General features: G+C 38.5%; 1 protein-coding gene across 6 annotated transcripts in view; it reads right to left on the reverse strand.

Annotated features, from left to right (window-relative positions):
• Nucleotides 1-384: 384 nt before the first annotated feature.
• The window catches only part of CCDC88A (coiled-coil and HOOK domain protein 88A), a 90,630-nt gene continuing 65,952 nt past the window's right edge, over nucleotides 385-25,062 (reverse strand). For 2 of the 6 annotated variants that reach the window (XM_088667424.1, XM_035110946.3), the window contains 9 exons: nucleotides 24,407-24,552; nucleotides 22,864-22,956; nucleotides 22,506-22,720; nucleotides 16,379-16,462; nucleotides 15,170-15,373; nucleotides 14,816-14,887; nucleotides 13,836-13,916; nucleotides 12,119-12,387; nucleotides 9,192-10,490 (listed from right to left, as the gene is read on the reverse strand). In XM_088667424.1, coding sequence (XP_088523550.1) covers nucleotides 9,468-10,490; nucleotides 12,119-12,387; nucleotides 13,836-13,916; nucleotides 14,816-14,887; nucleotides 15,170-15,373; nucleotides 16,379-16,462; nucleotides 22,506-22,720; nucleotides 22,864-22,956; nucleotides 24,407-24,552 — 2,187 coding nt within the window. In that variant the 3' untranslated portion in view covers nucleotides 9,192-9,467. Of the gene's footprint in view, nucleotides 4,221-5,586; nucleotides 5,689-9,191; nucleotides 10,491-12,118; nucleotides 12,388-13,835; nucleotides 13,917-14,815; nucleotides 14,888-15,169; nucleotides 15,374-16,378; nucleotides 16,463-22,505; nucleotides 22,721-22,863; nucleotides 22,957-24,406; nucleotides 24,553-25,062 lie in introns of those variants that run through there. The other 4 variants (XM_035110947.3, XM_035110948.3, XM_060273137.2 and 1 more) reach the window with 4 other exon arrangements.

Raw genomic sequence — 25,062 nt, forward strand, 5'->3', positions numbered from 1 at the left:
GGTTGGGTGGGTAAGCTATGGCTGGTAAAGTGGTAAAGGAGTGCTTCAAGTTTGTAGTGTGGATGTGACCAGTGTTATTTCCAGCAACATCAGTGAGTGGCTGTGATTCGGTGGTAAGGCCACATGTTTGAAATATAAAATGTCTCTGATACAGTACCTAAAATATTCACTCTTTGTGGCAACCAGTACAATTTACCCAATTCCAAATACAACCACATTTGACTTAATTGTTTGCCACTCAGGTATGATGGGTGGTGGCTATAAGCAACAAAAATGATTTTATTATCATTTTCGAGATACAGAGTCCTTATTAATTTAACTTTAGACTCAGGAAGGACCAAATAAAAGCATCTTTGAAAAAGGCGAATAAAGAGAGAGGGAAAGTTGAGTTATTTGGCTTGGAATTTTAATAACATAATTAAGTAGTGTACAATGGCAAACATTACAAAACTCCTTAATAGGTATAAGAAAGGAAAACTACAGCTTTAAATAACAGCTTCTGTAAAACAGTGTTTAAACAGTTTGTGTCGCACCCAGGCGCTCCCTCCTTTTAAGGCAGTTCCATTCTTAACAATGCTTGAGCTACACACACATACTCACACATACACACAACAGTTCACACTATTGCTGGAGCTGCTCAGTCTCTCAGAACACAAAACATTTTAAGAAACAATGCATTCTGGAAAAGGCGATTGTAGCCTTGGCAACTGCAGCAGCAGAGCGGAAATTAAAACATTTCATTGTATTACAACACATTTCCAGCTTCCACTTTCCAGCTGCTGGATATTGTCTTGTGCGGTGAAAAAGCCCTTGCATTTAGTTTTAAAGGTGCTGGGATTTAAACAGATGAAGTGACACATTAATTTCTGACACTGTCACAGACTTTATAAAGTTTTTTTAAAAGTTAATTATTTTTAGAAATGGGGTAGACTGCAATGAAAATTGAGATGAAGTGGGAGGACCATTTCAATTTTCTTTCAGATTCATAAGTGGTGGAGTCTAGAGAGATCAGGGAGCCAGGTTATACTCCTCAATGTGCTCTGGAAAGGGAAGCTAAAAATATACAGGGCTTTGGTTCTGCATAAAATCCAGGCACTGTTTTCTGTTAAGCTGTTAGCAGAAAACCATCTGGCTTTATACAAAACAAATTACTAGGCTTGTTGAGAAAGAGCGAGAGAAGCAAAATGCTTGCAGCTCATGAGCCTCTTCCTCTGCAAAATATCAATGAAATAAGTTTTGTTAAGGGAAGATTGTATTCCGGTCTAAAACTTTGAATTATGCTATTTAAAACAAAAACAAAAACAACCACCAACAAAACCTTACACATAGTGCTAACTCCAGCCTATTGCCAAAATAGGTAAATCATAAAAGGCATGATCTTGCGTTCACTTTGCCTGTGCAAGTGTTGTGAAAATAAAGCAACACTCTTGCGCAACTCCCTTTGACTTCAAGGGAGGCCTGCATGCACAAGAGAAGTTCCAGGTAGATGATAGTCAGTCTCTAGCTGATATAATTGCCTGTAGAAAGGTAGAGTGCACGTGAAACAAATCATTAAGCCAAAGCACACAGGAATAGGAAACAAGTGCAAAGCTCAAAAAGGTGCAAATCTTAAGAAAATAGGTATGGTCAAACAGCGGGTTGGTAAATGCATGACAAAATGTACGATTGTTCCCAAAAGCTTGAGAGTCTAAACAAAGCAACAGAAGCTTAGGATCAGTTCATAAAAAAAACAAGCTGATCTACAATGCTAGCTAATCACCATCTTCATGTACACCCACATTTAGAAACATCAGTGTTCCCAGATATTAAAATCATCCTTTTAAAAGATCCCATATCTTCAAAGGGGAAGAGACTGGTGACACAAGACAGGGTGGCATAACCTGCTACTGAACAAAATTACTGATGTGTTTTATGTGATTTTCATATGCCTAGTATCCGTCCTCTCCTGTTTTCCCCTTATGACAATCAAGGGGAGCTTACCGTTCACTCATTTTATTTTAATTTTATTCTGACAAAATCATAGTCAAGGGTGCATGGTAATATTTGAAAGGCCATGGACTCAGAAATTACCTTTTAGGGCTACAATCCTACCATCCCATGCAGAGGGTAGGAAGTACTGTACATACAACTTTTAGGCTGCTGCTGAAGAGACTCTCCACACACACTAGCTGTATGCTGCCTGTAATTTATTATTATTTATTACAAGTAATTATAATACGCTTCCCCTCCAGGGTTGAAAGATGCGCAGCCTGAACCAAAATTAAGCCATAAGATTAAAACCGCACAGAACAAAATAAAAAGCCTGGACATTAGATGTCCTACTTGGTGTGTGTGTGTGTGTGTGTGTGTGTGTGTGTGTGTGTGTGTGTGTGTGTGTGGCTTCATCCAGTTACATGCTTGCTGTTCAGAAACATGCTTGACACATCCATGGGAGGATTCTGAATGTTGTTGCTCTCAGGACAGGACTGGAATGGTGAGCTGCTCTGCCTATCTGGCCCCTGCTGTGTTTCATTTGCACCTTGCTGTTTCATTTGTCAGTGGGGGAGACAGGACCTATTATTACATTACAAATAACATTAGTAATCATTTGCAAGTAGCCTGATGGCTGCAATAAAAGTTTGCAACGCTGTACAAAATGCTTTCTTTAAAAAAATGGTTTTGATATTAACATAGGGGGTGTGGTCCCAGCAATGCTCCATAGAATCATAGAATTGTTAGAGCTGGAAGGGACCACGAGGGTCATCTAGTCCAACCCCCTGCAAAGCAGGAAAATTCTGCCCAACATGGGGCTCGAACCCACGACCCTGAGATGAAGCAGACCCAGCCAGCAGCCATGTTGGCTGGGACTGATAGGAGTTGTAGACCAAAACATCTGGTGGGCCCCAGATTAGCAAGGGCTGAGCTTTTAGACATAGTACAACTCCTTGCAAATAGTTTGGCTGAAATAAAAATGAAGCGTGGTGAGGGTTTAAGGATGCTCATGTGCATAAATATTAGCAAGGTTGAATGAACCCCAATGAGGTTAAATGGTTAAAATGTGGTATATTGTCATGGAAATATTAATACATTTAGTGACTTGTAAGAAAATAAACCTTTGAAATTTAATATAAACCAGGATAATTTCATGTACATTTCCCAGGATTAACCAAATCTATTTTCCTGTGCTCTTTGCAAGAGTTTTAAGACAAATGCATACAACAAATATTTTTAAAGTACCAACAGCATTAATAAATCTTAATTCATATACAATTATAAGGAACAAAAAGGTTGAAATATTAGTAAGAGCCTTAATAAAAGGAATGGCTTCAAAATGCTTATCAGAACCTTGTTTACCTTGGTCTTCCCCCATAAAGCTTCCTCCTAAACCATAATAAGCTAACAAAATCACAAATTTAAAAACACAAGTAAAAATACAAAATACTTAACTTAAAGAGAGTTTTGTTCCAAAATTTGTATTTGTTGAAAACAGAGATTGTTTTATTGGACATAGAAAGTTCCAGGAATATTAATTCCATCGTTTCCCTGCCCCCACCCCACCCCACCCTAATTGTATTGTTTTGCAAAATAACTTGTTGCCTTGCAAACTCATTGAACAAAAGAATTCATGTAGAGTGTGGGTTAAAGTGTTTAGCTATGTTTTCAGGTACTGTACCTAAACAATTTTGTCTTTCCATTTGCAGCAAAATAACCAGCAGTCTCATTTTACAAAGAGCAACATCATGCAAATTATGCAAACCAATAAAATAAGCTTGAGGGGTTCGTTTTTGTACCTGTATTTACAACAAATCCCACAATATACTACAGCCTTCTCCCCTTTCAGATTTACAGAACTAAATATTGCTAATTATTAGCAGAAGCAGTAAGCAGTTGGTGATGGGTTCATAAAGGAATGAAGAAAAAAAGCAATTGAGTTCCTGGAGCAATTCTTGAGGCCATACACAACCCTTGGTCGTTAGAGAGGTTAAAGCTGTCCTTTATTCAGTAGATCTTAACAGTGCAATGTGCAATAAATTCCTTCTTTAAAAAAATTCAGCAGGAGACACCAGCACAGCTCCTTGATTCAAGGAAAGAAGATGCTTATTTCTTGATTGTTCTATTCATGTAGGCCTGTAAAAACTTTCAACTATTTTTTAAAAACACAACATGATTCCTATAGCCGGATGCCTTGTTACTTCAGTAATAAAGGCTTCACACTGAGATACTGAAGGACACTTTTCTCTCTGTGTTCAAGTGAAAAGTAGAAAGAGAAGTAAACGTAAGAAAAGCTTTAAAAGATATAAAAGAGAATATAAAAAAGTAAACAGACTACAAGAACTAGGAGGACACAATAGAAATGGTTTAAGCAATGATTAAGAAGAAGGGAGAGAGAATGCCAAGAGTAAAATATTATATAATGGCATCTGGGCACCACTGTTATAACTGCAATCCTATACATGATTACCCAGAAACAAGTGCCATTATTTTCAATGGGATTTCCTCCCATGTAAATGTGTATAGGACTGCAGCCTTTCAATTCCTGTAGCTATGCTTTTACATGTATACTATACAGCAGTGGTCCTCAACCTTGGGCCTCCAGATGTTTTGAGACTACAATTCCCATCATCCCTGACCACTAATCCTGCTAGCTAGGGATCATTGGAGTTGTAGCCCAAAAACATCTGGAGGCCCAAGGTTGAGGACCACTGCTATACAGGGCTGTGCATATGCTGGAAGTCTCAGTGATTGACAGAGAAGAAAGCACAAGTGGTGCTACTTGGGGTAGAACTCAAGTTTTATAATAATTCATGGATTTTTTTTAAAAAGATAGGGTTTCAAGTCCTTAGGACTGCAAAGATATGCTTGAAAACAAGTTTTTCAGGAGCTGGAGGGGTGGGGGCTGAACAGCATTCCCAATGTACACAAAAGGTCATGGATACTTCTGTGCCCTCAACATTAACTGAAATAAATCATCCAAAATAGTAAAAAAAATGACAGTTAAATAAAATAAGAATCATTGTGCTTAATTTGTTTAATTCGCAGAATCCAGAACCACAAAACTTAGTTTAAGTTTTGTGGTTCTGAATTCTGCGAACAAATTAAGCGCAATGATTCTGAGTGTAATTTAAAAAATCTGTTTCTATGGAGTATGTATAGCTCTGATCATATATCACATTCTAAACTGGGTACTATTGTAGCCTCAAAATGGATATGCTTGAGAAAATGACCAACTTATATGCAGTATAATACAGCTGGCTCTTCAGAGGCAGTTAGCATAAAGGTTACACTGGTACAGGAGTCCCCAAATGAACAACGCAATGCCATTTTTTGGATAGTGACTTGCTACTATACACTGTGATTTATTATTGGAGACATATATGAGAAAAGCAAGGTGGATTTAGAAGATTGGACACTCCTTGCCTGGGTAGATAAATTAAGTGTCACATGCTAGCTTAGCTTGAATACAGTAAGCAAGATAGTGAGCCATTTAATGCAAGCGGTACTGACAACTGTTAATGCAAATGGAACTTGTTTTCATTTATAAATGTTAGTTTTTTACTCCTCTGTAAATGAAAGCAATCTCATTTACATGTTGGGCAGAAAACTCACCACTTGGCCCACATCTCATGTAGTGGGGGTAATAGAATTAGGAGCTTTGTTGCTCCCTAGACCTGCTTTTTGAATTTCTGTTTTCTGGTTTAGCTTCCACATCTGCAGAAGAAAAGCATTTTGTGTTACTTGTTCAGCAGGGGAGGAAATTACCTCATGTTGCAACATATATTGTTAGGCACTACTGACCAAAATTTCACAAAAATGGAGAGGAACAAAAAGGGAAGGTAGGAACACAACTCGAGGCTCTACAACTTTATTCTGTCAATAGACTGCAATAACTAGAACATTTATGGAACTGTGCAGCAAAACATGTGCATTTGATTTATGCATCCTACCAATAAAGTCTGTAAAGCAGCAAATTATCCTTGCATGCAATAAAATGGAACATGCAAAATCAAATTATCTGAAATTAGCTATTGGCTTAGAAAAGCAAGTCTTCAAGCAAGCCTTTCCTTGCAAGCAAAACAACTGTCCCAATTCACAGAACAATCAATCATGCTTCTCTTGGGATGCTGGACCTGTGTTTAATTCTTTGACTCAGGGTCAATCATGCAATTTTAAAAGGCCCATGTACTGAATCAACTATATAATTCCTTTGTCACTAAACACACCTACTAGGAAGTAAGTCCCATCAAACCAAGTGGGTCCACTTATAAAAAGAGAATGATGTCACAGTTAAGTTAGGTGAGAGAAGCACAATGCCAGTAACTGCTCCCTGGCCTGCAAGATCAGACTTGCCCATCAGTAAGACTATGGACAGAACAGTGTCATGTTGTCTGTGTGGGTTTTGGGACTTAGACATCAGGTTGTGTTGCCAAAATAGCCTGTCCTCACAATGTTGCTCAGAGCTGGGACAAGTGATTTTGACACACCTGCCTGGTGGAGTGTTACCAAAGGAACCTCACCAAGGCAGAGGTTCTGCCCAACACTAAACAGTTGGGGATGTCCTACTGCTATAAAAATAAATAAATCAGAAAAGTTGCCCTCTGCACTACAAGCATCTGCTTGGATGCAGTGAAAGCACCTTTAGGGGCATACAAACAAAACCACATCAAATGCAAAACTGAAGACAGAACAGCACTGAAGAAAAGAGCTGAATATAGAATTAAAGAAAAACAGAAGGCAGGCTTAGTTCATACTTTCCCTCAGGGGAAAAAAGCAAAACAAATTCTTACAGATACCAGTGCTGGAGCAGTCAGGAAGGTACTGAGCGGAGAGTGGCCAAGCCCCTTGAATTCTACACCGTCAGGGCAATGGGCCGGTTTCTGACCAAAACATTTATCAGCTAGCCCTAATTGGTACTGAATTCGCACTTACTGGCACACACCCTATATATTGGACTGCAGAGAGACCACAAAGAAGAAGCAAGAAGTTATCAGCCAGCATTTGTCAGTTGTGACAAGATTTTTTAGAAAAGTTTTCTATATGAGGACATTTTTTTCCTGACTCTTCCTCAAACATCACTGAATTCTTCATGTATCACAAATGTAAATAATTAAGACAAAATGGAATTAAAGTAGCTGGCATAAAATACTTAAGTTTGTGATTTTGTTATTTGTTCCTCTTGTCTTTTTAAGATGGGGACAAAAAAGCAAGTCCTTTGGTCCCTGGGGATGGCCAGATAGCTAAGAACTAAGTGAGTTCTTCCTGTAGCATTCTGATTTTGCTGCTCCTGGGAGTAAAGTAGCAATCTTCAGTCTCCAAATAGGCTCCCAATCAAAATTAAGAAAGGCGTTTTTCATTTTCCTCGAAACTTATTTTTCCTAATGTAAGTTTTAAACACATCTCACTTATTATAATAACTTATACTTTCCTAAAAACAAACAGATGCATATTGAGGATCCAAAGAACTATAAAACTAAGTTTTGTGCATGCAAAGGGGCTTCGTGCTTATTTTCATGGCAAATCACTACTGAAGGTGAGGGAACTCTCAGAAATGGATTGTGTGATGTGGCATAGGGGGTGTTCCTGCTGTTCAAAGAAGAAGAAATTCCAAATAGTTGTGCCCAAGCTTAAAGCATGCTGAAAAGTAGCCCATGCTTTTACCTGAAGTACCTGTGGATTCTTATTCACTGAACGATTTTGGAATTTAACCCACAATAACTCTTTGCTTTCAAACAAGCTCATGTTCCATTAAGGTTTATTGCAACTATGAAAATTAGTTTAGATGCACCATGTTCTGGTCATAAGACTCTCAAGTAGTTCTGCAGTCCAAAATGTCTTTAAGCTTGTATTTCTTGAACAGTTAATCAATATAGGAAGCTGTCTTGCACAAAGCCAGTCCAATGATCCATCTAGCTCAGGCATCCCCAAACTCTGCCCTCCAGATGTTTTGGGATTACAATTCCCACCATCCCTGACCATTGGTTCTGTTAGCTAGGGATCATGGGAGTTGTAGTCCCAGAACATCTGGAGGGCAGAGTTGGGGGGTGCCTGATCTAGATCATTGCTGCCTGTACTGATTAGCAGCAGCTCTTCAGGATTTCACATGGGAGTTATTCTCCACCCTACCTGGAGAACCCAGAAGCTCCCTGACCCACAGGCTGTATTGCTTACTATTTTAGAAAATGAAGCATCTTGGGGAAGGGCAAAAAAGAAGGAAAAATAAAATAAAATTAGGGTTCTTTAAACCCAACTTTTTCTATGGCATGGAATTCTACTTTCTCAAAGAAAGTTGTCAACCGAAGACCTTGGACATGTCTAAAGCAGCATTTTGGACCATCAAGCCAATTTAAAAAACATGTTGTGCATCATTCTCTAATTAACTATCACATCCCTGAACAGAAAATAAGAATACCATAATACCAGTTTATTTTTTATTTTAATACACTGTAAAAATCCATTAAAAGCTATATAATAAAGATTCAGATAAAGCTCTAGCAACAAGACAACACCATGACCATGTAAATACATCAAGCATGGGACAGGAAAAGCACATAAAAGGGAAAGATGAAGAGGGTCAACTTTTCCAACGAAACTACATTTAGTTATGTATCTATCATTAAACAGAAAGGGCCCACTGTTTAGCCTTCCAAACCTTGATGCTTTATCAGCATGAACAGTAGTACACATTTAGTGTGCAAACTATAGTCACTATTTTGAGAATGACTCATTTATTAAGTAGAATTTGTATATGTCCAAAGTAAAAAACTAGAGATGCAGATGGGCCTCCACATTTTTTCACCAGCAAAACAGGGAAAGGACACTGATACAAAAAGGCCCCAATCCAGCTAAAGCTTGTGAAAGATAAGATGTACTGTACTGTAATTCCAAACACACCTACTAGGAAGTTAAGTCAAAAGTGGGGCTTACTTCCAAGTAAACATGCATGGAACTGATCTGTAAGCCACTAGGCAATGAGACTTGAGTCAGTTACAACCGAGTTGTTCCATTAATTTTACATTAGTCACAACCAGCTTTAGTTGGATTGAGTCCAAAATGTATAATCTACATGATAATGTGGACTCTGAAAGGAAGAAAAACAATGTACTGTTGCTGAAAGTTACCTGTTTTTTTGTGCTGTTTCTGGCACAGCACCATGCAACTGGTTAGCATGCATCCAGTAATGTATAGAAAATAAAACATTTATAACAAATAGAAAATAAAATACAGTTAGCTTTTATTATTAAGGCTTTTAAAAGGCATGCAGAAATTATACAGTGCAGTTAATGTTTCATGCAAGCTTTGGCATGGTTACAATTGTACATTCATTCACATGCTAAGGGGATAAGGTGAATTCTCCATCTCCATTCAGAGAAAAACTATGTACACCTAGTTACTATCATGGCTAGTAAATTTAAATATAGTCTAAACCTATTAACATTAACAAGAATATCCACAATGTGTAGCAGAGATTTACTTAATATTATATATGTTTATCATACACAACCATATTCATACCAAACAGTCTGAGGATCTTCAGAAACAGGTGATGGTATTTTACTATCACGAGCATTTGAATGGGTAAGTGGTGTAGATTCACCACTATTCTGATTCATCTCTACATTTCTGAGATCAGATGATTTCTGATTCTCAGAAGGTAGATTGTGATCATTCTGTGGAGATTTCACAGATGAATCAAATGTCCTATCAGTTGTCTTCGATACAGGCATTTGGGGCGGTCCACTAACATTGCTGACTAATTCGGTGTTGAGTGCCAAAAATGGCCTGGACAAACGGACTGCAGAAAACTTACCTATAATGCTCGTTGATGTGCCCATTTTCTCATTGTACACATTACTACAAGAAAATGTTTTAGTAATAAAATTTGTCTTGCCTGTTCTTGAACTCCTAGGCTTTTCTGATTTACATGTAGAATTATCTAGCATAGCTATCCTACCTAAGTCATTTTCTGACGAGGTAACTGAAGGAAAAGGGATATAATGAAAAACAGAGGAGGGTTGTTGGAGATTGTACTCACTAGAAGCTGATGGGACGCTTCTGTCACCTGTAGGTGGAGTTGGATCAATTGATACTGGCTGCCTAGTGTCCTTAGACAAAAAATCATGGATGCTTGTCCTCCGAGTAGTTCCTTCTGCAGTCGAAATCACACTGCTTGCACGAGGTAAAGTAGCATAAGGATTACAATCTTTTGATTGTCGTTGTGATTGTACACTCTCTTTAACAGACCTGGCCCTTCCTTTAGTGCCTGCTGTAAGTGTTTTTGAAGAGTTTGCAAAGTTGGCATCTTCCATTCTACGCGAGCTGGGCATTGTAAGGTGTCCTTGTTTAGCTGACTTTAGATCAGAGAACTCCATTGTGTTTTTCACACTCTGTGATCTGGCAATACCACCGCTGCCTGATGACTGTTTTCTTAATTTATCTCTTCCGACTAATTCAGCATTTTCAGAAAAAAATTTCATTACTTCATCCAAAAGATTATCTTGGCTTGAGGACTTGAGCTGCAAAAGATAGATATCCAAATAAGTCAATTCATTATCTGCTGCTTTGTTTCTTAATGTTTTTGCAAGAGAGTGCTTCATACTTCGACAGCACAAACATGCATAACCATGATGCAGTTCAAAATTATGGAAATCGTTGATACATATGGTATTACCCAGGTTTAGTAGTTTTATCAATATGCTTCTAGACTAAGTTTACTTAATAATGAAAAAGCCACAATTTCTTTTTTCAATTTTAGATGCATAAACTTACTGAAAATAAACATTCCTACCTTGACATTTTTATTTCTGTGAATATTTCAATTTATTTTAACATTTACGCAAATATCACTTCTCCTCCAACAACGCTCAACCAATGATGATCATTTCACTTTCAGATCTATCCCATAACTTTCTCACTGACTGATTAAAAAACTTCCTTAGCAATCTGAACATAATGTACAGGAGTGCCTAAGCTTGAAATCATTGTGTGGACTTCCGGATTTGGAACTCCCAGTTGGGAGTCCTTGGAAAAGATCCAAGATGTAAGAAAAGAACAAGAACGCCTTTCCTTTTTGAGGCTCATTTAAGAACCAATCACCTAAAGAACAAATGCACCTTATTTCAGAGGGACCATGGCATTTGGGCAGTCACCAGGCCAAAAGTTTATTAAATGAGTGTGTTTGTTTCAAAACGGTGGAAAATACAATAAATTAGTTGTATACCCATATTATCTATATTTTAATAGGCTATTTTATGTGAGACCAGACAGATAAGAATTAAATTATCCAATTTAAAAAAATAAACACCGAAATCACATTATTATTTAAGTACATTATTTTATTCCAAGGTAGAATATTTTAATGCTTTAGAACTTCGCATCAGCATGCAGCCACTTGTTTCCTTGATGCAGAAATCGAATGGGCTGGACACAGTTCAATCATGATGGGAAATGTGAGATTTTGGGATGGGTGGGTGAAAATGCTATAGTCAGATAGCTCTTCTCTTAGTCTTTGTCTCCTCAGTGCAAAGCATGTGGTTAAGACACAGTCCAAAGCATTTCATAAGCAACGCACAAAAGTCGAGATTAAAAGTGTAACTTTTGAGTTGTTTTGGCTATGGTACTGTCTGAAGATAAGTGTAACCTGACACGGGTGTTGGAAAAATTATTGCAAATACCCATCCCGTTGCTCTTTGGATCACAGACTGCAGCAGACCTAACAACAATTTTGTGTAGGCCTTTTGTGTAGTAGTATTGACTCACTATTGGGGTCACGAAGAATCGGACACAACTAAATGACTAAACAACAACAACATTGACTCACACCTTATAGTTTTGTGTTCAGAGAAGGAGCACCCACACTCTGTCTTAAAAAAAATAATTTAAATTTATAAGTTAGCTCATTCATTCCTGAAAGACTTTGCTCTACAGGAGATTTGCTCTTTTCTCAGAATAGGTTCGTTTTCTCTTTCCCTGTCTCATAATGTTACTTATATGTGTCAATTAATTTTCCTAACCAACTTAATTCTGAATTCTGGCCTTTACAAATGTAAAGTCACCACCAGATTTTCTTGTGCAACCTAAAAAGTGCACTAAGTTTTGCAGCTTTATGTTTTGCCAAGTTAAATTGAGTAGCTTTTCAACGTACCTCAACCGAAGTACCTTTATTACTTTCTTCCAAGAACTGCTGGAGAGTAACCACTTCACTTCCAGGGGAGTCAGTTTTAATTCTGTGTGTTCTTGGTCTATCCATTGTTTCTGACATTTTAGGATGGAGCATGGGGCTAGACCTGGCACGGCTTTTCAAATATTGGATGGGACTGCTGCTGCTGCTGGACCATGCATCATGTTCATGAAGCAGGCTAAATTCTCCACTGCTGTGGCTTTGTGGCCTGCTTTGGTTAGTAACTGCGCCTGCTTTAGGGATAAACAGTATTGTCATCTTTATTATGCACATTATATTATATTTAAACATTAACAATGCATTATTGGATTTTTTCCTTTGTCACATTGAAGAGACGTTTGCTGTAAGGTACTCAAAAACTTATGGGGAAGCCAAATGAGAAATAAAGGTAAGTTTCCTTGCCTTACCTATGAAGGTTCTTCAATGTGACATGGCATCTTTCCAATTAAACACCACCACCACCTAATAACTCTGAATGTTTAATCTTTCTCAACAAAATGAGATCCCAGACATTAAATATGACCAAGTTCAGCAACAAAGTTGACACCCGCTACTATTTATGACATATGGCAAAAGGTAAAAATATAAAAGATGGAATGCAAATAATTTATTTTCAGACTGATCAAGAAATATTCTTTGAGAAAGGTTTCTTAAAAATGCATTCCATCAAATGCCTTTATCAGTTTGTCATGACTTGGAGCAGAAACATCCCGTTTTGCACAGAATAAAGGTTGAAGAAATGCCAGTTCACATTGTTTCCTTAAACAGACACAAATCAACCAACTAGAAGCTGCTCTTTGTGTTATTAACAAGCAGCATACACTTTCAATGCTACTGAACTACATCATGCATTACTGAAAGGAATTGTTTATCCTGGAAAATCACAAACATTTTAGAAGACCTATCCATATTTTCCATTGAGCAAATACTATCTAGAAATACAGTGAAATGAATTAAATGAAGTTTAAATAATCCCTTAAAAGGCAGTGACTGCTAGAAATCTTCCAGTTTTCCCTTGCATACAACTGTTTACAACAGAAGATGAAACAGACCATCCTGTCAGGTGTGTCTCAGAGCAGAGGACCAGAAAAAGCTGAGTGTATCACTTGTCCCTTTGGTTCTACTCATTTGCAACACAACAGCATGAATTCCTCTCTAGAACTAGCCATGTATTTATTCTTCATTTGTAGGCAGTGGCACTTTCATTTGAAGAAAACCAAAGAATGATACTGATTCACATCTGATTCAAGAGGTCTTATTCAAAGACATTTGCCTGGCATTGAGTTTACTACAACATGGTTAGTAAAAATGGCCTGTGTGTCTTCTGCCCAGAATGTAATTTGCTGTTATATTAGAAATGTTGGTTTTCTGTCCAATATGACATTTGTTTGCAGGCTAAAAAAGGATTTGAAAGCATTATTCATATTTTATTTTATGTGAGCTACAAGGCATTGTAATGTATCCAAATACACTATTACACTATATGGGTGGGTGAATATCTGCAATGTCCTGCATTAATTTACTTTTCCTAAATCAGACATGTGACCTACCTTATTCCAGAGCTTCATCTAAAAAGGAATGAAATGATGAAAGGAAAGGAAAACATGCCCTGAATTCTCTCCCTCCCTGCCCTGGAAATGTGATGAATGAAGCAGATGTGTCAATTTGCCTGGAAGCATACCTTTGACTTCATGGAGTGAGGCATTATTATTGCTATTGCTAGTGGATGTTCTGCCACTATCAAGGCTGGCTGGTCTGGAAGCTAAATGAAAAAAAAAAACCAGTAGATTGCATGAAGCACATACCATAGCAGATGACACTGTGCCTAGTACATTCTGATCACAGAATGCTCTGAGGCAAGAAATCATGCACTACTGATATCGCACAAGCCGAACATGTCCACTGTCAAAGTGTGGATTCTGGCAGGTGGGAAAAGGTGGTGTCCCCAAGCAGCCCAAGACAGCACTTTAGGAAAGTACACTAGACAAACGAGCAGGTTAACGAAAGAAGGAACAGAGAAACAAAATACATGTTTTGAATTGTATCAGGTTTATTGATGGGAGTAACCAAGGTTTTAAAGAGAAATGGCACCAACATGCAGAAATCTGGTTGCAGTTAAGGCACTTACAAAAGATTTTGACATGGAACCCTGCATGTTACAGAAATGGCACCGACAGGAAGAGAAAGAACATTTGCTCAGGAATGTTATTTACTCCTAACCAAAGCAGGCGCAGAAGCAGTGTTAAAGGGTTTTAGAAACGGCACTACTGTGATTCAAAATTTAACTGCTGAAGTATTTTACAACTATGCCAAACTTTGACATAGGAAAAATACATTTATTAATAAGATTAATTTTGAACAAAAGATGTCATAAACAGAAAGTTCTCACAACTGAACTCTAGAATACTCAGGACTGACAGAGGGGAGAGAAATTTGGGTCCTGTTCAGGTGCACTTCATACTGAATAGGTTTGTTCTGTTTAAGAGTGAAATCAGGGTGAAAGAAATGGAAAAGTTCCCATACAAATAGATGAGATGAGATGTAAGGAAAGAATACCGTACAAACATGCACACTTGCAATGCAGGTCATTTTCTATTTCTGGATAAACTTTACTAGCATTTCCGTAATAGGTCTGCTACTCCTTTAAAGCACAAATCTTACCATGAATTCTTGATCCTGTACTAGAATCATCACTAATTCCTTGTGGACTTACATCTTCAAAAGATGTAGCATCTAAATGGGAAACAAGCACAAATTTGTTGCAAAATCATACCTTTGAATTTATCATCTCTAAAACACTGAGATTTTTATGCCTCATTGATCATTACTTGGTGATCCCCCCAAAAGTTTACAAATACAACTAGTTTCCCCTATCCTAATATTCCACAAGTCTGCAAATCAAATATTCCAGTTATTTGCTGGAAAAGAATGTGAAATGTGGAGCACAAACAGTTTCCAACAACGCTACAGTTACCAACACAACCACACCACACCGTGAAAAGGTTCTACCTATACCTTTATTATTAAGCAACTGCTTGGATCTCAAGCCTGCAGCAGAGTTGACAGTTGCAAAGTTGATGGATGTAGTAGAGAAGGCCATAGATCCCAATTCTTTTCTCCTTTTACCCGTAGATATATCATCAGGACCCTCCAGATGCTCAGAACTACCTGTCCATTGTCCTCCTGCTAGGACCATGGACTGCACCAGGTCATTCATGGCTGGGATGCAAATGAAAGCAAATGAATCAGCATGGTTCAATGTTTTTTTTAAGGTTTTATTTTGTACTGTAAAATGCTTCATTTACCTAAGCATCAAGGCATACTGAAAGCTACAGTCCACAAGTTTCTACATGTTAAAACATGCAATTGGCTGAATGAATGAAAAGTATTAAAAAGCCAAAGCCTTCTTGTACAGATGATTTTATTGCTTTTTATTAGCTATAACCGCCATGCTTGTGCTGGAGTGCTATACAATAAATAAATATATGTTAGAAGCTCTGATATGTTTCGCAATGAAAAATGGAATGAACAGGGAAGGATGAGCAGAAGTGCTAATACAAAGTCAGTGTTGGCAATGATAAGGGGTCCTTCAGTGCAGGTTTTTGCAGGAATAATATTTATTGCGTGACAATAGAGAAAAATATTTAAAATAAATGTGTCCTGTGGTAACTTTTTTCACAAATTGCCTCTCCCAATTTTTAAAGAGCATTTCACTGAAGAAATGACAAAGAATACCTGATTTCCCCACCCCACTCCTTCAACTTAGAATTATAAAACATTTATAAGGAATAACAGGTTACCATTTATTTTTTGTTTTTAAGCAAATGATTTTCTAGATTTGTTCTGAGGTGTTCATAAAACTGATTACTAGGAGTGGAATTGAAAATGTGCAAATGCATTGAGTGCACTATATCTTTAGCACACATATATAACACATAAATGTTCATATAATTCCCAGAACCTGAACCTATGAATGTGTGTTCATTGTGTGTGTGTAGATAAAGATGTATGCATATGAATACATATACAGTTTTATACACCCCAAGAGTTATGTATATTGAGTGCCAAGGTGTTTAGAAACATTGCTTCAGCTCCTTGTATTATAGCAGGACTTGCACTTTGCAAAATAGGAAAAACAGCGCAGTCCACGGAAAGGTTAGTGAAAGTAGTAATAGAAGCCAGTGTAGCCATTTGAAAAGAAGCTGAACTGTCATAAAGTCTTACACATGGAGCGACGGTAGAAGGCCTTCATTTTGTCTTTTTCCTTCGGTCTGTTCCTCAAAAAGGGCAGTCTTTTCAGTGCAACCACTTTTATGTCATAGCATAAGGAAAAACGGAAACGGGAAGATGAAAGAAAAAGGGGAGAAGAACAGATGGAAGTTAAATGTTGAAACTAAGGACAGAAATGAATGCTTGAGTTTCCGCTAGGTGCACTTTATTTACTAAAAGCTATTAATCTCATGTTGCTGAATGGCAATGGATATGAAGCCTGCACTGTGGAACTGTCCAAGGAAACACTGGAAACCATGCCTGAGGAATATAAGGAACTTTCACAGTTCATAACTATTGGATGTCTTAAAAACCAAGCAAAAAGATATAAAAAGAAGCCAACCCAAACCCAGGCACAAAAACTATGGGCAAGGAGTCAAAAACCAGCAAGCAGGTTTCCTGAGATGGGAAGGTATACTGGGGGAAAAAGTTTGCTTGGTTTATCAAAGTATCTTTCAATAAGCACTACCTTCATTTCTTGCCAGCAAGCAGTCATTGTATTTTTCACATTAATGACTTGTTTTAAATTGTATTAATGTGAACTCATCTTAGTTGATTTAACTTCCAAGAACAGCAGTACAGTATCTAATCTTTACCTCCTTTTACACACCATCTGAACATATGATCGAGAAATTATTGGAATGGAGTGCAGAATACTGTAATATTCTGACTGAATACCACTTTAAATAAACCACTTCTTGGTTAAATGACATACCATACTGCTACTGGGGGTGTGAGGTGGGGGAAGGCACCAAACAGAAAAATGACAGAACAAAGAAACAAACAAACAGAACAGTGACAGTGCGGGAACATTAAAAATCAAACATGTAATAACTGCAGTGGGAATTTTAAATTGCATGTTACAGAAAGCTTTCACATGTTTGCTTGTGGCAGGGTTGAAACCCTAGACAATAAGACCTTGTAATAAAGCAAACATCTGTATTTCAATGTGGCATAATTACTAATCCAGTGCAAAAGATGTAAGCCATGAGTGTACATACAAGCCCTTCATCTCAGTCAAGGAGTCATCCAGTATTATCTATGTATGTTCATTCATGAATAAGTTCCACTGTGATCAATGGTGTTTACTTGCACTAAAACAAGCTGAATGAGAAGACACTGGTTTTCACTTACACATGACCTGTTTCCTCATCTGTGTGTTGTGCACATGTGAAGGAGCATTACCACAGCATGCTTAGTGCAGTGTCCTAGAAGGCATGCCACAGGCGTTCTTCTCTGCTAAACCAGTTGACATTTTGTGTAGCAACTAAGGCTGGAAATACATGTTCACAGCAAACATGTATTCCAAAACCCTTTTTTGCAGATATAACATAAATGCATTGTATAATATGATAATCTATGTGCATATGGTTAAGCCTTCCAGTGCATGCCAATCCCACCCCCTGCAAATGCCTCTGAGGTGGTTCCTCTTCAGCCAAGCCTTCTTCCACTTTTGGTAACTGGCCAGGGGGGGGGGGATAATAGAAGCATTCAAAGATGTCCTAGACCAGTGGTTCCCAACAGGTGGTCCGCGAGCTATGCCAGAGGGGTCCGCAAGATGCTATTAGAATGAAAAATATATTAAATATATTTTGTATGATAACAGATTTTTTGTTTTGGCCGCTTCCTGCATGAGCAGAGTCTAGCGCAAAACTAGAATTAGATAGAGGCAGTAGTTCTGCTGTATGCTGTTAGGTGGCGCTTTACAAACACTACTGTTTTGCAAAGAGGCAGCGCGCGCATCCTACTAACGCTCACCTCCCCAAGATGCTTTGCGCGCGTCGGCTTCATTTGTGCGCTACTGCGCAGGTACCCTGTCTTCTCCATTCCCCTCCCTCCTCCCTGGCGCGCGCTGCCTCTTTGCAAAACAGTAGTGTTTGTAAACAAAGCAATGTTTTTCGCGGAAGCTACAGTTCATGTAGTTAAAAATGGACCGTTGGTTAAAAAGTGGTTCATTAAAACGACAAAGGCCTACAGATGAAGAGGAAGATAATGCATTTGATGTTCAAGCAAGGAAGTCAGTGACTCTCGAACCGATCTTGTCAGTGTCCATTGAACCTAAATCGTCGGCGTCCCTTGAACCTAACCCTTCCAAGATCAGTGTTAAGCTTACTGGAAAAATTAGATTAGGAATTAGGAATTAGATTTAGGATTAGGAATTAATGGGGGTCCTTGTCACAATAGCGGCTCGATGAGGGGTCCTCGAGAAAATTTTGTTGGGAACCCCTGTCCTAGACCTAGAAGCAATAAACTGGCTGGCAGAGGAGGAGTTAAGTACAGTATCAGCCCACCAGGGATCAGCAGTATAAAGGGAAACAAACAAGTGATGGATATTCCATGCTTCCCCTGAAATGTGTAGTAAAGTATCATTTACAAGAGTAAAATATCAAATCAAAGTGTGTTTAGTATCATACTGTGGAAGCTTAACTTTTGTCACATTCAAATCTTCCTCCACAATTTTGGATAAAAACCTCACCTTTTCATTTTGTCTAAAAAGTAATGAAATGGAAACAGAGACTTGTGGCACCATAAAGAATAAAATATTTATTGTGGCATGAATCTCTGAGTCTTTAAAAGGCGCCACAACACTCTGTTGTTTTTGCTGCAACATACTGAAACGGTGAGCCCTGTGGAGGTGGAATAGAAGAATTTAAAATTTGTATACATATTTTGATTTAAAAAAGGTTATCTGAGTAGTCTGAAAAAAGTTGCAATAGAATTGTGGGAAGAGAAGGACTGCAAAAAGCACACAGAAAAATATATATATTGGGCAAGTCAAAATAAATTCATATCTATTGAAAACTCCTTCATAAGATATCTTTATTGTCATTGTGCCCTTTCGGGAACAACGAAATTACTTGGTTGCTTCAGTTTTGATATCCAGGTTATTCTCTTCTCTGTCCCTTCATCATGGAAGTAACTCCCACACATAGATTAGTTACTGCTCACAGCCATCATAAGTGGACAGCTCTGATTCCCCTTGGCAGGAGTGCTTTCACAATATCTTATTAAGAGAAAAGGGTCTAACTCAAGGTAAAGGCATGATCTTGCAGCAAATATGTTGCTGTTGCTCTGGCATCCAAACCACTGAATGTAAATGTATTAGCTACATTTTCACAAAATATGCAAATGATATATTTATTATTCATAACAAAATTCTACAGAAACTGATGCTGAAGAAATTGTCTGCAAATACAAATGATCAGATAGGTTATTTTGCATGAGGAAATCTAAGTACCGGTAAGTTATGTGCTAATCAGAAACAAGTAACACATCATAAAGTAAAATACAAATAATTTTGGACCTATTTTCTAGTTCAGTAGCTACCTAATAATTACCAGTGAAAATATACTAAACACACACATAAACTACAACCCACAAGTCAGTTATAAAACAGTATCCAAATTAATGTGGGTACATGGTCTTAAATAGAAAAATCTACTTTGTTTCTGGAACATAAATGATCCAAGTGCGAGAGCATCATTCAGTGTGGCAAACCATATGATCTGCATACATGAAGCGAGAAATTATCAAAATAGATAGAAATGTCCCCAGATAAAAATGTTCTGTGTTTCAAACTTTAATTATCACTTGGGGATGGGAATCTTACTTGCTTTATTCAGCTGGCATTATGAGCTTTCATCTGACGCTGTCAGTTTCACCACCCTGCAACTGGAGTTAAATGCCATCCCATAAGGAAGGAGTGGAGAACTTTTTTGGCCCAGGAGGGAGATATTTATTTCCCCCATCTCCACTGGCCAACTGTAACAGGTAGGCATCCAAAGTGCTTGACCATTTGTTGGGTATTTCAGAAGCAGTGCAAAAAGTGCTTTGCAAACTATGTGCTCAGCCCTTCTCAAGGGCCAGTTATGGGGTTTGTAAAGCATCTTGTGCAGTGCTTCTGATGCACCGGAAAATCACTTGATTGTTGGGTTACTTTGGAATCACTTAGCACAGCCCCTTTTCACCAAGCCGTACCCTTACCTGTCCCATACCTGACACCATAAGTGATACCGGGTGTAGTGCAGGTGAGCACGGCTTGCCCAAAATGTCTTGCCCAAAGCTTGATTTGGCACAGAAAGCAAAGCCCCATTTCACCCATAAACTCTCTCTCTGGGCAGGATACAAATTTGGAGGAATAAATTGATTAACTGAAGATGATCTGGGAAAAAGAAATGCAGCTCCCAGTGGATTTCCCAAGGGGATTTATCTCATGACAGAAAAAAGATTCCCTGCCAATCACAAACCTTTTGAAAGGAATAATTTAAGGAATACTTGTAAAGACTATTTAGCAATTCTTCAATACTTAGCAATTCTTCAATGCTTCAGACCTAACTAGCCTTCCTACCTGATAATGCTAATGGTGGGTGGGTGGGATCACCACACTTTCTCCTCCAAATATCCCTGACATTTGCTCCAATGTTTAAAAGTATCCCAGCAGAATGGAAATTATCTGTGCAGCAATTGAAGAACACATGCTGATTACAGTGGTACCTCGGGTTACAGACGCTTCAGGTTACAGACTCCACTAACCCAGAAATAGTACTGTACCTCAGGTTAAGAACTTTGCTTCAGGATGAGAACAGAAATCGCGTGGTGGCGGCATGATGGCAGCAGGAGGCCCCATTAGCTAAAGTGGTACCTCAGGTTAAGAACAGTTTCAGGTTAAGAACGGACCTCCAGAACGAATTAAGTTCTTAACCCGAGGTACCACTGTACTCTAGATCACTAAGAGCAAACAATCTTCTAGATTGTGAAAGTAAAAATCTTTGTAGTTGGGAGGACAGCAATTGTGGACCAGACATCATGACAGGCAACTACTCAACTAATATGGGACCTAAATTAAGATGTAAAACGATAGGCTAGTACAAAGGCTGTTCAAAGCCTTCTCTTCCACAGAATTAGTTTCTCTCCTCTTTTAGGTCACACAGCAAATGTAATCTTCAATCATTAGTAGATCAGTAATCAGTAATCAAAACTGTAAAGACAATTATTCAACTAAAGATTTAAACATACTATGAAGCAGAACGTAATTTCTAATGTTTGTACAGAAATCTATATAATCAAAGCACGCATCATTTGGGGTTTGACTCTTTTCCAGCCTGATCTAACGGAATATTTACATGTGCACATTTTGATACCATGTAAAAACATCAAAGATATTCATTAAAAAAACAACAACACTGTGTCTGCCACTCGGTCTTATTGTTCTAACAGATCTTATTTTCAAGATCCCCCAGAACAGGTTTAGGGGGCATGCAGTGCTACTACTACAAGCGGACATAAATATCTCACTTAATGCTACGCTGAATTCCATGTTGAATTCCACTGTAAATATTTGCTTTGATATGGTACTCAAAAACAATAATATGATTACTTAAGGTTCAAAATTCTATTCTAAAGCAATATTGGTACAATGAATTGCTGTTAACGATAAAGTGTCACACACCCTGTGTCAGCACAGCTTGGCATACCAGTGAATTGATAGCAGAATGTGATGAAAAGGTATTGGTTAAAAGGAGTGGGAGAAGAGCTATTACAGTGCTGGACCTCTTGCTTCTAGAGTATATATAATGGATGCAGGTACTCTCATGAATCTGATGACCAGAGCTTTGCATGACATTGAAGCTTTGCAAGGCAGATCGATACAGCACAGTCCCCCTTCCATGCAGTATGCCCATAAACATGCAGAAACACACAATCAATTCATCAGCAGTATGAAGATGCTGATAAGGAAGCATGTTACAGAGAACTCTTCACACGCCAAGAGTAGATATGTAATAAGTGGATGAAAAGAAACAGTACAGAAAAGAGCAATGGTTATGGGTAAAGAAGGGGTGCCAATTTCACCTCTATGGTAAACTCAGACCAAATTTTTCACTGTCGGTAAATACTGCACCCCTAAAACACTTTAAAGAGCATCCCTCTGCTGTAGAGCTTGATTCTCCATTATTGAGCCTACAGGAACATGAGCAAAATACTTTTAAGCAAACTTCCTCCATGGGTATTTTGAACCTTTTCACCGCATCAGGAAATACTGCATGACACACTACCCCTTACTAAAATTAAGCAATTTACTCACTGCTGCTTTTCTTAGCCCCCATGGTCTGACCATCTTCCAGTGAATTTGAGCCCACCGAGGAACTATCTTGACTGTCCTGAAGTGGCAGCTGAAGAAATCCTTCACTAGATTCTGAGCGGGTTGGGGTCAGAGTTAGAGATTTGAGGCGCTCTCGGTTAATATCCTTCTTTGATTTTATCAGTTTCCTCATTTTCAGAGTAATCCAATTACCTCTCCTTTTGGAGAAATGAAGAGGAATGCTATATTTAGAACAAATTCTTGCAAATATTTTAAAACAATTAGTTTCTTTCTTTAACTAACATACACTGGCACATTTCTGGCAAAGTAAGAGGAAGAGAAATATGCGGTCATGCATTACCTTCTTGGAGGAGATGGTTCATAAAATTTATACTGATCCATAATCTTTTCTTCCAATTTCTCTTTTTGTCTTCTCAATTCATTTAGCTTGTCACTGTGAAGAAAAGGTAATTTACATGTTAGAAGGCATGTATGTTTCTAAAAGATGTTTTCCCTTTGTATCAATATGCCTCAGGGACTTTAGGACATGTGTTTAAATGCAGTTTGCATTGCATCAGGGCAGTTTACATCAACATTTCGCCATAACTCAAGTCACAATATTTTATTTTTAGGAAAATATGGGCACTATGTAGAAGGTGAGAAGGTGTTAAAATAATGTGCTGGGCATAGGACAGGATGTTTCTATCAGGGCCGTCTTAAGCGCCCCTGGCGCCGTGGTGCGCCGGATCTCTCCGGCGCCCTCCCGCCCCGTTTCCCAGCGCGGTGGGCGGGTGGGCGCAGCGCGCCTGCCACAGGCACAGCTGCACGGCGGACCGGCTGGCCAGCAGGCGGGCACAGCTCGCGGCGCCCTCCTGGCGGGCCAGCGCCGTGGTGCCCTGCGCCACCGGGGGTCTACCTAGAGCCGGCCCTGGTTTCTATACACATGTCACTCACAGGAACACAGGAAGTTGCCTTATACAACATCGGACCATTACGTCCATGTAGCACAGTACTGGCAGCACTGGCTGGCAGCAGCTCTCCAGGATATCCAGAGGAGATTCTCCTAGCCCTACCTGGAAAAACCAGGTAGCTTCTATATGCATTCTAACACTGAGCTACACCACTGTCTTCTCTCCACTACGGAAGGTCATACTCCCCTTATTTTAGACGGCAACACTGGACGTTTGCCGTGAAGGTTCCTTCTGGTTTGGTTGAATAATAGGTTAGGAAAGCAGGAGGAAGGCAGGGATTAAGTTACCTAGATTTCAATTGTAGGTCTGGTGCTCTGAGATGCTTTCCCAGTTGTCTTGCTTGCTATAAAGCACGGGGAAATGTGATCTCAGGTGCCTTGGCAAGAATTATAAACCAAGGATGGAAACGCTCCACCCCACATTAGATCTAGCACAATCTGGAAGATGGTACCGTAAGGGCCAGAGACTAGGAAAACTTTTCTCTATCCACTATCCCATGCCATGCATAATATTATATATGTCTATCTTTCTCTCATTTTTTCGAAACAGTCCCAAATCCTACAATCATTCCTCACAGGGGCATTCTTCCATCCCTTTTATACCTTCAGCAAATTCTTGCTGCATCACAAATATCTTGAAGGATTGCTCCTTTAAAAAAAACCCTGCCAACATAAGGAAAGGAGACAGGTTGCTTATAACTTCCCATAAGAAATCCCGCTGCTCTTCTGATTCTAGCAGTTTAAGGAACAATAATTCAACATCATTCCACAGTAAACTTTATTTCACAAGGAACAATATTGATTAAAATCCAATTACTAATGAACATTTTCATCTGTTGTTAATCACTGATTAACATTTCCATGATTTATTTCTATTTGAACATCCAACTGCAGTTATGTTGGGTGCAACTAGTTCACCCTTTTTGATACCCACATATACTGCCTTTGTTCAACGTGGAATAGATCTTTGCTTTCCATATTCTGCTCTAATAATGTTCTGTTTTGCAGCATTAATGTCTGTATTTGATCCAACAGATGTCTGTTTTCTTCTTCCAAATTTCCTTTTAGCTGGCTAAGCAACTGTTGAAATGTACAAAACACAATATTTTAGTGTATGCAGTCTGCCCAACTTTCTGTTTATAAAGTACAAAAGAAAATGAAGTCAAGAAGACAAGTCAAATAATAGAGGCAGCAATAGTTCAGTCACCAGAGCATGAAACTCTTAAATCTCGGGGTCGTGGGTTCAAGCCCCATATGCAGGAGGCTGGAGTACATGACCCTCATGGTGCCTTCGCACTCTACAATTTTATGATTCTATTATCTGTTTTTTGTAAATAATTGTAAATTGTCTTTCTTCCAATTGAGGAGAGAATTCGGCAGCTTCTGTTAAGAGAAAACCATGAATTCAATATTTGGAATTATGGAGTGAGAATCAAACTTTTAGTTTTCATATCAATGAGTGCAAAGATACTAGGTTGATACAGTCTTAAAGCAACTTTTCAGAACACCTCCACTAATTCCTCAATAAAATCACTAGAACAATTCCAGAATAAGCAGAATGACAGACTTAAGTTTGTTCCTAACATGATA

This window comes from Zootoca vivipara, chromosome 3 (assembly GCF_965207765.1).
Source record: "Zootoca vivipara chromosome 3, rZooViv2.hap1.1, whole genome shotgun sequence".
In the NCBI taxonomy this organism is placed as follows: Eukaryota; Metazoa; Chordata; class Lepidosauria; order Squamata; family Lacertidae; genus Zootoca; species Zootoca vivipara.